Source organism: Bufo bufo, chromosome 5 (assembly GCF_905171765.1).
Source record: "Bufo bufo chromosome 5, aBufBuf1.1, whole genome shotgun sequence".
In the NCBI taxonomy this organism is placed as follows: domain Eukaryota; kingdom Metazoa; phylum Chordata; class Amphibia; order Anura; family Bufonidae; genus Bufo; species Bufo bufo.
Window position 1 is genome coordinate 369234859 of NC_053393.1, and position 15794 is coordinate 369250652.

General features: G+C 41.5%; 1 protein-coding gene across 1 annotated transcript in view; it reads right to left on the reverse strand.

The window, feature by feature from the left end:
- Positions 1-15794, reverse strand: part of SLC22A23 (solute carrier family 22 member 23) — a 124834-nt gene that overhangs the window by 17615 nt on the left and 91425 nt on the right. The window contains 4 exon segments of the mRNA XM_040431989.1: positions 1-104; positions 2269-2371; positions 2797-2924; positions 5229-5397. Coding sequence (XP_040287923.1) covers positions 1-104; positions 2269-2371; positions 2797-2924; positions 5229-5397 — 504 coding nt within the window.

Sequence of the window (15794 nt, forward strand, 5' to 3'; positions counted from 1 at the left end):
CCATGGCAAAGTAGTTGGCATAGAAGTTCGTGCATGATGTTCATATTGACTTCAGGGTCCATCAGCTTTTAGCAAAGCAGTGGTGTATCCCATACCCAGTCAACCTAAAGTGGCACACAAGGAAGGACATTCACAAATCATGTTGTAACAAGCCACCATAGAGATGTTTGTAATATGTTAAGATCATAAGTTGTTCAACTATTTTCAATATATGGTATTTGATATACCACAAAACATTCAGATAACAGCATCCATGTCAATAGAACTATCATCCTCCAAAACCCATGATAGAGGCCATGACTGAAAGAAGATTTGCAACGGATTGCTTTTTAAGCGTTCGCCTAGGACTTTCAACTGAAATAAGCCATCAATGTGTAATTGGTGGGGATTTGATCCTTAGGTCCCACACGAAGAAACAGAACACTGGAGCTCCAAAAACATGGTTTCTCTAGACACAGCGAATATGAGTGTGGCTGTGTCTGGTACTGTAGCTTAGCACTGCTCACTTGAGCTGAATGTTTTGCTAATTGGTGGAGATAGCTGAGGTTGGGCCCCCAATGATCCTATATTAACTTTCCTAAAGATAGGGGACAACCCCTTTCAGTTTTTTCTTTTATTTCATAAACTCAAGGTGCAAGTATGACTTATAGGAGAACAAAGTGACGGTCACCTATGATGTGCAAAGCAGTAGTAATAAAGAAATCACATGAAAAAAGGCCACAGACTAGGCGTAAAACACTTGAAACAAAAAAAAAAAAAAAAAGAGTGTGTATAACAAATACTAAAACTACATGATGGTAAACCTTAGAACGGCAACAGCGGGGGATCAGTGAGGTGAGTAATGCTTCTTTTTTCAATTCATTCTGTCCCTATATATAAAAAAAAGGTTATCCCGCCGGACAACCCCTTGAAGGCTATTTAGCCTAATGCTGTGGTTTCAAATGGAAGGAGAATGGTCTTGGAGGTAACAATAATGGTGCTCAGAGTTTCTCAATTTGCAGATAGTCTAGTCCAGAACACGTGAATCATGAAATGCACTGATAAAGCAAATCAGCGCACAATGCAAGAAACTTTTAATAAGCATCCTGAGTGTAAAGTTCTTTCATCATTCTTTTTAAATGGTTAGGTCAAGATCATGTAACATTTAGAGGTTTCCATATTGCTATGTACTGTGCATGTTGCTTAATAAATGCAGTCCTCTGCTTATGGAAAAGAATAGCACAATATTTTAGCATCAGGCTATTCTAATTTTCCATTTAATACCACAAAGGGCATTCAACCGTGTGTGAATACTATGCAGATTCACATTAGTAGGAAATCCTCAGGGCAACGGTGTAAATCACAGATTAATCTGTTCCTAGTTTTATGTTACACCCTGGCATACCATACTTAGTTGAACAGAACCAGCCGTTTTGCTAGAATTTTGTATTAAACATCTCCAGTGTCTGCTTAATACACAATATGCGGTGGTAAGTCCTCATATTCATGAGAACCCAGCTCTCCCCACCAATGATTGAAATTTTTTTACCAAAGCAATCGGCAGCAGGGGAAATGGCAGGGAGCGCTGGTCCCTCGTACATGAGGACTCATCGGCACATGATGTGTAATCAACGCCGCCAGTACTGGAGCTGTTCAATATAGATTTTTGCTAAATGGCTTGGTCAATTGAAGTGGCCCAGCGTTTTGCCAAGGGGATTTGTCAACAGTTTATGCTGCCCTTAGTCAGGGTACTGTAAAACTGGTGACAGATTCTCTTCAAAACCAAAAACACTGTTGTCCACTTCATGTAGTAGAACATGACGATTTACATTTTCTCCTGGCTGTATCTCATGTCATCATTTAAACTTCTGGTGGCAGAGGTGGTCAGCAGGACTGGAGTTATTCTTTAAATGCAATGTCCACCATGTGTCCTCCATGATAACATACTACAAACACATGTACAGTCTTTCATCTGTCCCCTACACACATTCAGTAGATATGAAACACGTAAAAGACACAGATAATAGGAAATATGATTGCAGGAGCTTTGTTTGTAGACTGAACCATGGAGACAGAGGTCTTACAAGCTGTAGGACAGAAAACAGTAAGATATATATATTTTTTTATTTATTATTGTCCAAGTTTAAGGGTTCATGGAGGAATGGAGAAATATATATATATATATCCATGACAACCGCTCCACCACCACATAACACACAGATGTAAAGAAGCAGTGCCTCCAAACATCAGAATCTCTTAGATCAGGTCATATATTGTAGCTAGACTTACGAGTTAACACAAAGGACGAGTATATTTTTCCACAGGTTCCTGGTTCCTACAACCTTAACAATGCAAACTTTCTTCGGCCTTCGTGCAAGCTCTTTCTCCAATTCTGCAACCAGAAACAGTCATCATGTAAATGCATAGCTATACAACATCCATGTACTGTCACTAGCTAAAAAACTAAGCTCAATAGAGTACTACCCAAGACCAAGCACATGCTTGGGCCAGGCGTCTTCCGAAACTAGGAGAACTACATTTCCCTATCATTACTGTATGTGAGAACATTAGACGCAAATTTGTCCCTAACCGCAGGGATGCCAACCATAAAATAAAATGTCCGACGATCTTTTTTTTTAATGAAATCATCTATAAATAAAGACTTATGGTGGCAGTACATTTAAAAAAGAATGAAGAGATAATGGCTCTATATTCTGTGGACAAGACCAGGAAGACAAGCTTCTTGTAGTGCTTCTAGTGCACTGAGCCATAGCTTATGCAGCCAGGTGAGTAACATTAGACTCTTCCAGTACTCACCTGTCATTACTCCTTTGATGTCGCTTTCTGTGTTCAGTCTGTTCTTGTGAATAGTTTGAAGAATTTGCTTTTTAGAATCTTCATACTGCAATGTGGCCATTAACCACCTCAAAGATTCAGGAAAGATGCTGTAGACAAATGAGAACCATAGATGGAACATTTTAGAAGCCTTTAAATGCATATAAAGACAACATCAGGTAGATCACTATAACCAAAATGCATTTTTTAGACCATGCTCATGAGTTTGTAGTTCATTACACAAGGAGGTGGTTTGGGATATTGGTCTTAGCATTGGTAGATTGAATTTTACCATTGGAAGGTAAAGGGATCATAGAGCTCCGCTGTTTAAAAGGGAATGTGTTACCTAGACTCTCTTTACTAATTAAAACCAGATGGTAAGACATTCTTTTTTTTCTGATTGTAGATTATTGTATATTCTATTTTCTGTATATGATTATAGGGCAGCCATGTTGCCTGAACTTCTACTCTGCTCTGCCAACAGCATTGCAGAGATGCTTTACAGCAGGCACATGCACATATCAAAACCAGTAATCCAGTGATCTCATTTACTTCTATGGGTGTGACTGTAGTGAGCATGCTCTATGACCCTTTGCAGAGGTCATTGTGCAGGGATGGAGATGAGCTGTGGCCATTGCCTATTGTGAAAGGTGGATCGTGTGCATCTCTGTCTCCAGCTTTATCATCTACTTGTTATTTGTCATTGTAATCCTGCCTGTTATGATAAGGAGATAACTGCTGAGAAGTGATCTGTACAGAACAGACGTGTTAGCCTATTAATAGATATCACTGGAACGCCAGCAGAAATAAATAGAGCGGCTGCACCTGGGCAATCCGTTCCTTTCAGGGGTGAGCTGCAGAGTGAATGGGGCCCCCCGGTTCCTGTGATCGGTGGGACTCCCACCTATCTGATAGTTATGCCCTATCCTGTGAATAGGGGAAGACTTTAACCAACTGGAATACCCCTTTAAATTTGAAGTTTTTTCTTCTTCTTCAAAGCAGTGTATAAAGAAGTAAAAAGGTGCACTGAACAGAGGGTATATGAATAAGGCCTCAAGCACACGACCGTAATGTATTTTGCTGTACGCAAGAAACGATCCGCAAAAAATATGTATGACATCCGTGTGCATTCCGTATTGTGCGGAATGGAACAGCTGGCCCCTAATAGAACAGTCCTATCCTTGTCCGTAATGTGGACAATAATAGGACATGTTCTTTTTTTTGCGGAACGGCAATACAGGTATACAGAAACGGAATGCACACTGAGTAACTTCTGTTTTTTTTTTTTGCAGACCCATTGAAATAAATGGAACATGGAACGGACACGGAAAGAAAAATACGTTCGTGTGCATGAGGCCTAAGAGAATCTCAGACAATAAAGCTATACATAGGGGGAACTGCATTCAAGATTAAATTGTGTTATACCAGAAAATCCATTCAACTAAACAATGCCCATTGATACAGAACCACTGAGCAATGACAAAACGCAAGGGTTGCCTAGAAGTTTAAAGGGAATCTGTCACCAGTTACCTCCCTATTCAATTGTTTGCAGAGACACATAGCTGTGGTTCACCTGATGAAAATGCTGTTTTTTTCTTTTGTTGATCTGAGGCTCCGTTCCTGAGTTAAGACACTTTTCCTTAAGATACAAATTAGGCCTTTGGTGAAATGAGGGCGCCACCTATGCTCTTGTTCCACACAAGCTCCATTTATTTCTGTGGCCAGCCTTCCCTCTCTGCTTTGCCGCTGCCTGGCCCCGTCAAAGCAGCCAGAGAGGGTCTGGCCACAAAAAGAAGTGGAGCTTGGGTGCCACAAAAAGAAATGGAGCTTGGGTGCAACAATGGCAATGGTGATGCCCTCAATGCATCAAGAGCCTAAATTGCAAGTATCATACCTTGAGTAAGAAGCCTCAGATCAAAAAAAAAAAAGAAAAACAGCAAAGTAAAACCATGTGTCTATGCAAACAGTTGGATAGGGAGGTCGCTGGTAACGGGTAAAACATCCAAGGTCAGCAATACAAATTAGATAGCTGTCGAATGCTCTGTCGAAGGAAAGCTACCTCTCCCAGCCTATTAATACACATGCAGGCTTGACTAATAGGAGTGAGAGGACCAGCTGCTGCCACGCCTCTCAGGCAGCATCTTATCTCCCCGAAATAAAAGCCATCTGTATGGTGAAATCCAACTGCCCAATCTTCAACTCCCCTGATGATATCTGCCATGGTAAGAGTCTTGTGGCCCCTATACACATAAGAATGATGGCTACAACTCCAGCTGAAATCAGTAGGTTTGGCAGGTGTTTATCTAACAGAGTTGGCCAGCTTCAGAATATAGTTTCACACAATTAAAAAATTAAGCTGCTTTAAAGTTTTCATATCCGTCTTTCCAACGCATATAGAGCATAGATATACTTACTACCAGTAGGAAAGCATTAGAATAAAGGGGCAGATTATGACAGCCTGGAGGATCTGCCAGTCTCTACAGAGAGCTGCCAAACCTGGCAGGAGGAACTGTCCAGCCATTCCAATGAAACTGGCCACCATAGTAATCATGAATCTGTAGCCTGGAGGGCAAAGTTCTATTCCTGAAAGACAGAACAACACAGACTTCCAATCAGAATACTAGAGATACAACTGTTCACAGCAACAAATTTATAATGTGTTTTAATAAGAAAAAATGCCCAAAAATGGGAACTAAAGAAGAAAAACACAGGGTTTGCGACTTTTTTACTCCAAAAAGTGACGTGGGCAGAATGAAAAAGTGAACATAACTTTTAAATGTATATAGCTCATAGTTTGTTATACATGTCACATGTTCATGCATATTGGCTATTAGGCATCCGCCACTCATTTACGACTAAGGCTTCTTTCACACTAGCGTTTTTTGCTGAATCCGGCAGGGATCAGCAAAAACGCTTCTGTTACTGATAATACAACCGTCTGCATCCGTTGTAAATGAATCCGGTTGTATTATCTTTAAACATAGCAAGGACTGGTCCGTCACGAACACCACTGAAAGTCAATGGTGGACGGATCCGTTTTCTATTGTGACAGAAAGTGTCAGAGTTAAACGGATTCGTCCCCATTGACTTCCATTGTGGGTCATGACTGATCCGTCCTGCTCTGCATCCCATGATGGAAAGCAAACTGCAGCATGCTGCTCTTTTTTTTGCACCTTCACCTTTTTAGGTATATTTTTGTGGTAAAAATGCCAGTTCCAGATGTTAGCTACAAGTCTATGGTAAATTTGAACCGCTGGGGACACAAGCTTTTTTTTTTTTTTTGCTTCAGACGTTTGTTAATAAGGTGCCATTTTTGTTTTAAAATGCAGCATGTTGAAGCTCTGGCAAAAAAAAAAAAAAAAAGCTGTAGAAATCTTTTTCCAACCCTCATGTGGTTTTAATGGAGTTTTTATTGTTGTATGAGTTTTTTCTGGATATTCTCTATAAATGAGATGTTAAAATACATCTCCTTTATAGAGAATATACAGAAAAAACTCATACACCAATAAAAACTCCATTAAAACCACATGAGGGTTGGAAAAAGATGCAAGCGGTTTCTACAGCTTTTTTCAGTGAATAAAAAATGCTAAATTGGGTGTAGGGACCCTTATGGTGCTGCTCAGTATGAAATGAAAAATGGAGGGAATAAAAATATATTAGACATTGTAAAGCTTTAGAGGACAAAATACATTAAAAGGATGTAAGGTGTACAAATAATAAGCCATATGAATTGTTTTTAGCTGTACATAGGTCACTGATTTTGCCTGTGTTCTTTACATCGGCAAGGAATAAAAAGGATGGTTTGGAGAGTAAAGTACCAGTATGAGTTTCGCTGATGTGCTAAGTAAATGAAGAATGAATTAATTGTGTGGTTAAGAGTCAATTAGTGTCAACACCCTGCCTGTTAAAGGATCAGCAAGGATGAAGGAAGTTCATGAATTGGTAGCGGTTTAGAATACTGAAGCCGTAGGCCACTTTCACACAGGCCTAATTTATATTTCCCTCAGTCTCGCACCCATGAAAAAAAATAAAAAATCAAACTGCATTTCATCCGTGAAGTTGTCCGTGAAGGATCTATGTTTGGTCCATGTGTCAATTTTTTGACCTCCATGTGTCATCCGTATTCCACGGACACTGCACAGCTGAAAAGCATCTATTATTAGTGGTCCGTGAAAAATGGACAAAACACGGAAGCCATCAGTGTTCATTTTCACAGACCCATAGACTTCAATGGGCATGTTTGGTCCACATCACAATTCAAAGTAGTGCATGTTTCCGTGACCCATTAATAAGTATTTTAAATATTAAAAACATTAACATCAACGGGTATGTGTGCTGTCCATAGAAAACGTGGATGGCACACGTTAGTAAAAAACAGAATTGTGAAGGAGGCCTCAGTGTTTGGTCAGTGATTTCCATCACCGATTGTGAGTCAAAAGCAGGTGTGGGTCTAAACACAGAAAAATCTTTTCATTATATCTCATCTCTGTGTAGGTTCCACTCCTGGTTTTGGCTCACAATCACTGATGGAAATCACTGACCAAACACAGACTGTTTGAAAGCCACCTCAGCTACATGGGAGATTTTTTTTTCAATAGAAAAATCTATCACAATTTTTAGGGGAAGACGACAAAATCTTTCAGCTAGAAATTACATCCTGTCATTCATGCCTAGACGCAGTTATAATATTTGTGATGACGTTCCTAGAAAATGTAGAGGATGTAGAGAGGTTGTCAAAAAACAACTGGCACAGCCAGGGTTAAAACCTGCTACTTAGAAATGCTTGACGCATTTCTAAGTCAATTTGAAGGTTTCATCTGAGGAAATGGAGAATTGTCCTGTTAAACAAGTCTTGCTGTGTTTCTATCATCTCGTACCAAGAAAAGCTGATTCCCTGCTCATGTCTGCACCAGGCACCTGCTCCGCTCCCAAGATAAATACAGATCCCGCATTGTCAAAGTCATTAATGTGGGTCAGTGAAAGTGGGCTCAGATCAACGGCGCTTCTCACACGGACATTTTCCACAAGCTGATCAGATTTACAAGGGAAGAAAAGACTAACATTTAGGAACTTATTTATGTCTCATATTATATATTTGATATTCTGGAACATTACTCAACTGGCATCTGTTGGGTCACATTTAGGCCTCTTGCACACGACCGTATGGCTTTTTCAGTATTTTGCGGTCCGCAAAAAACAGAGCCGCAAAAAAATACGGATGACGTCCGTGTGCATTCCGTTTTTTGTGGAATGAACAGCTGGGCCCTGATAGAAGAGTACTATCCTTGTCCTTTATGTGGACAATAATAGGACATGTTCTATCTTTGAACGGAAACGGAAGGCATACGGAGTACCTTCCGTTTCTTTTGCGGATCCATTGAAATTAATGGTTCCGTATACAAAAAAACCCCCAAAAAAACGGAACGGAAAAAAAATAAAAAACAGTTTGTGTGCAGGAGGCCTTATACAGGATTTTTCAGAAACTGCCTATTACCTAAACCACTCCACAAATGGGGGCTACTTGGGTTTGGTAACAAGGGAGAGCACATTTGAGAAACTCAAGAAATGACAACAGGATTCATGCACAACTTAAACTGGCGTATGTCGGATGGCCCTCTAGTGTTATGGGGGCCATCTGACTTTCCCTGACGGCAGATGTCAGGCGAGCTGGGAGAGAGAAAGGCTGGGAATTTAGGTTTTCAATATGCCTAGACCTTTTGTCCTCAGGAGGACAAGGCACCCACCACAGCTGTTTGACAAAGGCTCTCTCTCCCATTCACAACAGATGAACGTTTGGCTGAACAAGTCATGAATGTTTAATGGGGGGGGGGGGGAAATCGGGACAGATCTCCATTAACCAGATGAACATTCAGTCAACAGTTATCTGTGGAAGGAAGAGTAGTCCTACATGAACGACATGATTTAGGTGGCCGTACACATTAGACAGAAGTAGGCTAATGGTTGAATAACATTCATCTTGTCAACCATCATTTCACCAATGCAGCCATTCACATTTTAGTCCATATTAATCGTTACAATTGTTAAAACTGGCCACACCTGTTCAATGACAGCGGGGTAAAGGGCAAAGAATCTTTCTGGTAACTTTGCCAAAAAATGATCATTCTTACTAAAGATTTGACATCAAACTTTAGTCTATTGTGCATGGTAGCATTGGCATCTACCGTATCTAACCCTGAAGCAAGTCGACCTAAATCTCTGGCATTTTCTACTTTACAACGTACAAAAGAAAATAAAATAAGAAAAGCACATACGACCCAAATAGCCAACAGAAATGATTAAAATGTTAATTACATAAGAAAATAGCATTGTGCAGAAAAAAATTAAACCATACATTTCTACACACTTCCTGAATATATTCCCAGAATGCAGCCATCCTTCTCTGCACAATGCTACCCACATCAGTCTTACAATTTTCTTTCTAGCACCAAACGTTAATCCGCTGCAGTACCTTATCAACAGAAGAGAAAAATTGAAAGTAAAAAAAATAAGCTAGAAACAAGCCGGAATTTTAAGTGGTCAGCAACACTTTCTTATTTATAATACAACCTTATATTATTTCCTTATTATTGCTTATAAGGAACATTGGCAATTTTAAATTTTCTTGTACAACAAAGGGGTTGTCACCATCTTGACATTTATGGCATGCCCACAAGATATGAAACACATTTTCCATAGGTGGGATAAGTGTACAATAGGTGTGCGCCCCATCACACCGCCAGGAATGGAGAAGTGACCGCACGTTTGGCTCTCTCCATTGACTTCAATAGTAGACTTCCGAAAATATCCAATTACGTCTACAGGCTATTTTCGGAAGCCCGGTTAAAGGGAATGGAGAGATCCTGTGGATATGGTATGAGCGTCCAAATGGGAATAGCCATTTAAAGGGGCTTTTCAGCTTTGACAACTAATCATTTGGAGCACTTCTGTGGCAGATTAACTGTTACCAATGAAGGTAAAACTTTTTAAACACAATCAGAGGACCCTCCTCTATCATCATAAAGTAAATGTAGATTGGGTTGTCAAAATCAAAAGAAAACCCTTAAACAGATCTATTTAAGAAATAGGCCACTTTCAAATGGTCAGTATATTGCATCGGTATTTGTAACTCAAAATCAGAAATGGAACCTACAGTAGTCAGTTAGAAAAGTATAACAATATACAGGAGCATCTCAATAAATTAGAATATCAAAAAGTTCCTTTATCTCAGTAAGTCAATTCAAGAAGTGAAAATCATATTATATAGATTAATTACACACAGAGTGATCTATTTCAAGGGTTTACCGTATTTTTCGCCCCATAAGATGAATTTTTTTCCTCAATCATGGAAGCGCTCCTTAGTACCAGAGGACCAGAAAGCAGAGAAGGCTCTTAACTCACCGCTTCCTGGTCCTCAGCTGTCGGCAGTGCAGTGGCTGCGCACAGCGTGAGGGCGCTCTATGACCTCACACTGTGCGCGTCAGATCACAGCACAGCCGAAGGAGGAGGAGAAAGAAGAGCGCTGGAGCAGGATAGGTAAGTGTGTTTTTTTATTTTATAAAACATGAGGCAATATGGGGCTGCCCCGAGGCAATAGGGGGCTGCTGGGGGCTAGTATGAAAGGCAATGGGGGTTGATGAGAGGCATGGGGCTCTTATCTGAGGTCTGATTGGGGGTCATGATCTGAGGTCTTGTTGGGGTCTTATTAACATTGGGGGTCTGATTGGTGGTCTGACCTGAGGTCTAATGAAGAAGATTTTTTCTTATTGTCCTCCTTTAAAACCTAGGTGTGTCTTATGGGCAAAAAAAATACGGCATTTCTTTGAATATTGATGATTATGGCTTACAGCTAATGAAAACCCAAAAGTCATTCCCCCGAAATAAAGGATCATATAAGTAGTGCTGTCTGGCTTTGCGTCTACTAAAGCAGCACAACTTCTACATAGGAACCAGTGCGGCTTAAATGATCATAATGGACTATATTATGATATCTGCAGTTTTGGTTATTTACTCTACCACATAGTTACTGAACTGGATGACTTTTCATTGACTAGGTTTATACATACTGGGTATCAATATCATTAGTGTAGAACAAAAAAATAAATGTACATGGCACATGGAGGATGCGGGGTTTGTGACGGCCAGTCTTGCAGCCTGACAACTGGTAGCACTCAGCATATGCTCCAGGCCGGTGGACACTAAGATATTGATACCCATGTATTACATTACATCCAGGCTGATTCAGTCTACGCTCTCTTATAACTTACAAACGACTTCTTCCAAAACTGCTCTGTCAACAAGCCTCCGGGTACGGCCACGTGTTCAGGTTTTTTGAAACCAAAGCCAGGAGTGGATTGAAAAATAAAAGGAGAGAGGTTGTACCTATCCTTAATACTTTATCGCCTGTTATGATCCAATTCTGATTTTTGGTTTAAAAAAAATGCATTAAAAAACCTGACCGTGTGGCAGCACCCTTCGACATGATTAATTAACAGCATGACATCAATTACATTGTCAAATTAGCCATTTAGAATGGGAGTAAACTGAGTTTCAGATGAACTCCTTGTATAATTGATTGTGTATCGCTTTCCCTTGTGGAATTACTGCCAAGGCTTCCCTTTCTGACAGATTTATTAATTTTTTTTTTAACAGACCCCGTTTACTGGATAGAGTAATATAGCAGATTACACCGAGTGTGAAACAAGCTTAAAGGGGTTGTCCAATATCCTCAGTATAGGTCATCAATATCAGATTGGTGGGGGTCCGACTCCCCCGTCAATCAGCTGTATGAGGAGACGGCGAGTGCAGTGTGCACATACTGTCTCCCATCTCTCTCCCTGCTTGCTGCAGATTTGCCATAGACATAGCAACAGCAGGAGAGAAGGGAGACGACACGTGCACACTGCGCGCGCCGTCGTCTCGTACAGCTGATCGCCGGGGTGCTGAGGATAGGTCATCAGCATTAAAAGCCCAGAGAACCCCTTTATTATAATATTTAGAATTATTTCACATCACATGGTAAAGTAAAGCTGAGCATACACGTTAGACGAAGGACTCGTGCAAACAACTGTTGGTGTTTTGCGGTCTGCAAAATGTGGATCCGCAAAACACTGATACCCGCCATATTCATTCATTCAACGGAACAGCTGGCCCCTAATAGAACAGTCCTATCCTTGTCCATAATGTGGACACAATAATAGGACATGTTCTATTTTTTGGCGAACAGTCCTGCGGACATATGGACACAGAAGTCGGAGTCATTTCCTTTTGTTCCCCACATACAGGCCGCCAAAAAAAAACGCAACGGACCCGGACAAAAAAAAAAAATGTACGTGTACATGAGCCCTAAGTGGGATCGTCTGACTACCAAATGTGTAGAGTTTAGGTGTTTAGCCAATGTGTATTCAGCAGTGTTCTCAAGGCAGATAAGTCACCACTAGGGGTGTCAGGCAGCAGCTAAGGCTAGTTACACACTAGCGCCAAAATCTTTTGGCAGGCTGTCCCGGCAGAAAAACAGCCTACCGGAGTTCATCATATCTGGAAAGGGCCGGAGCACCGCCAGATCCCATTGACTATAATAGGAGCCAGCTGGGATCTGTCCTGTTTCCGGCATTAGTGCAGGGATCCGGTTGGACAAATAATGCTGCAACCAGTGGTTTTCGTCTGGCCAAATCCCAGCGCTAATGCCGGAAACAGGCCAGATCTCCACCAGCTCCCATTATAGTCCGTGGGCTCTAGCGGAGAATGGTAGTATTCAGCTAGGCCAGATACAATGCGCCTGCAGGAAGATTTTGAAACTACCCTTATTCTCCTCCACCCATTGAGAATACATAAACACTGAAATGAACCGAGTGTGCATGTCTATGGGATGTCCGGAGGAATAGCTGTGGGCCAAATGAGTGTTTCTTCACCCTTGGGCGAGTTTGGGCAGATGCCCTCTCCTGGCCAGACCTGTAAAGGGATGCATACTTACCTGCTCCCTGCCACTGGGTCCCATCTCCTTTGCTCCCCAGCCGCCACTGCCTTGCTCAGGTCCCTGGCTGTTGACATTCACTTTCATACCGCTGCAGCCAATGACTGGCGACAGTGGTGCCCTGGACCCGCAACCAATTGACATGATGCACAGGGAGCAGGTCACCAGTGCAGCAAGCCTTTGGCTGCAGTGTCATCAAATTGGATGTTGAGAGCAGGTAAGTATGCGTCCCTATGTAGGTCTGGCCAAGAGGGAGGGTCCGCCCAACCTCTCCCTTTAATGTCTGTGCTGTGAGGAAGTGAGAACGGATGTTCTGTAGTAGCCCTGTGATCAGCTTAGTGTCCAGACTGCAAATTAAGCCGCTTCCTGCTTTCTCCCTCTCTCCAACGGAAACTCGCAGCACAATTTATCAAAACCATCAGCAACTGAATCACAATAAAATAGAAGTAACCAATTCCCCGTCTCTTCTCCGATGAAGAAGCAATAACCTGACAGACACCGCAGGAATCCCTCAATGTCCTGGAAGATATTGAGCTGCAGTTCTCAGGCAGAATGTGAAGGCATAATAAACAATGCATTGTGCAGCTCTCTACCACTTTATAGGCACTTCTTCTTGCATTTGATTTCTATACATGACGTCTAAAAAAAAGAAAAAAAAAAAGAAAGCCAGCACGCCTAAAGTTCTCAAGTTAAAAAAAACAAAAAGAAAAAGAAAAATTCTATGCGACAAAAGGCCTGCACTCCAAGCTGTGAGCATGGGAAAGGATGGTCAATCTCAATGCACCATTCAAACTCAACAGGGAGATCCTGCCAGGGAACAGACCATGTGAACACCCAGCAAGCGGGCTGTTCATCCATAACAATCCATCTGAAACATTTCTATTCAATTACACTGGTGTCAACAACTGTGCCCAAGGACGAGGCAGAGTCTTCCACTGTTCTGCTGGATTTCTAAGCAACTTAGTCACCGGAGTAATACAACTTCACACAGCTCTGGAGGCGGAAAGGTCCTGTGCTTCTAGGGTATCTTGACACGGTGGAAACACCATCTGGATTTGCCAGTCCGTGTATTACATAGGCTGTGGGAATAAATACAGCATGTCCATGTACTGTAGGTCGTAGATTTTCACAGAGTCCGCAGGGGATGGATTCTTAGGCCCCGTTCACACGACTGCATCCTATCCGCATTTTTTATTTTTTGGATTGAATGCGGGCCCATTCATTTCAATGGCTCCATAAAAAATGCTGACAGTACAACATGTGCTGACCGCATCCATATGTCCGTTCCGAAGTCTCACAAAAAAGATCGAACATGTCCTATTCTTTGTGGACAGGAATAGGCATGGTTACAACGGGTCCGCGAAAAACGGATGCAACACGGACATCATCCGTATTTGTTGTGGAGCCGCGTTTTGTGGACCATAAAATACATACGGTCGTGTGAATGCACCTTTAGACATTGCGGATATCAGATTCTAATGCTAGAGCAATTTTTCTAAGAACTCTGCCTTGTGCCATTCCTCTGTTAATCCTATTGAAAATGTATCAATAAATTAACAACTGGGTGTCGCCAGTCCCCTGTGTCACAGAGGCGTGCCCCTACACAGACAGGACTTAACAGTCACAGTCATTACCAGTTAGGCCTCATGCACACAAACGTATTTTGTTTCTGCGTCCGTTCCGTTTTTGTTTACGGATAGGATGCGGACCCATTAATTTCTATAGAGCTGTTAAAAAATGCGGATGTCCATTGTTCCATTCCTCCAAAAAAAAAAATAGAGCATGTTCTATTCTTGTCCGTTTTGCGGACAAGGATAGGCATATACAATGTATCCGGGGAAAAAAAAACACGGATGCCATACAGACATCATCCGTTTTTTGCGGACCACAAAACACATACGGTCGTGTGCATGTAGCCTTAACTAGATGTGATAACTCACCAAGTGTCTGTGTTAACTCTGCTACATCCATATTTCTAGAAATAACAGAGGTTTAAGAAAAGATGCCCCAGAATTGTTATTTTATGTGGGAATACTAATAGTAGTAATTACAAAAAAGTCTCTTTTAAAAAGTAGCAAACTGAAGTATTAAAATTTTTTTATTTTATGAACTTTTATAGCGTTACTGTATTCCGCAGCGCTTTACAGACTTTTGCATACAGGTATTTAATGTTACTAGACATGTTTCACGATTTCCATAAACTATTCATAATGAGCGGAGACTTCTGATGTGAAATGCTTGTATGTTAGGCTACGTTCACACGACGAACAAGCGTTAAAAACGGGCAAAGGTTCAGTTTTTGATGGCGGTTTTTTCACTGATGCCTATCTGAAAAACTGGCATGAAAAACCAATTGTATGGGGGGCTGTTGGGTGGTGAAAACAGATCCTTTCCTATTTTTTGACATCCGTAAAAAAAAAAAATAAATGACCTTGTGATCGAGCCCTAGACGGCAATGGTCCTGAAAACAGTGGTCAACCAGTCATGTGAAAGTAGCCCAAGGAGGACTATAAAAGAAGATCTACTGTCCAAACTACAAGTCCGCATCAAACATGGTGTGCCAGGAATATCGGATACTCAGAATAAGCCACAGATCGTCGGAAACTCTTCTTAGGCTTTCCGTCCGCGGACCTCGTGATGGGACGCTTGTAATTAGTATCTTTGAACTGCAGAAGAGACTTCCTGAAACCTGGTACAAATGAAGTGACAGATCTGTGACATGCCACTGCCTCATCCTGCAAGCCAGGAAATCTCCAGATTTCTATCGTTTTCTATAGATTGGTATGAAAGAGCCATTCATTAAACAGGACCAGGCCTCTGAGGATATTGAAACAATGGTGCATCCTTCCTTTTCCGTCCTCTTCCCCCATACACTTTTGGGCACTGGCTGATGTAATACACTGTGTATCCTGTGTGCTAATGAGGAAGATGCAGCTCAATTTGCCATGGGGCTGCTAGATCATTTTACAAGGCATCTGTCAGCAGATTTGTACCTAGGACACTGGCTGAC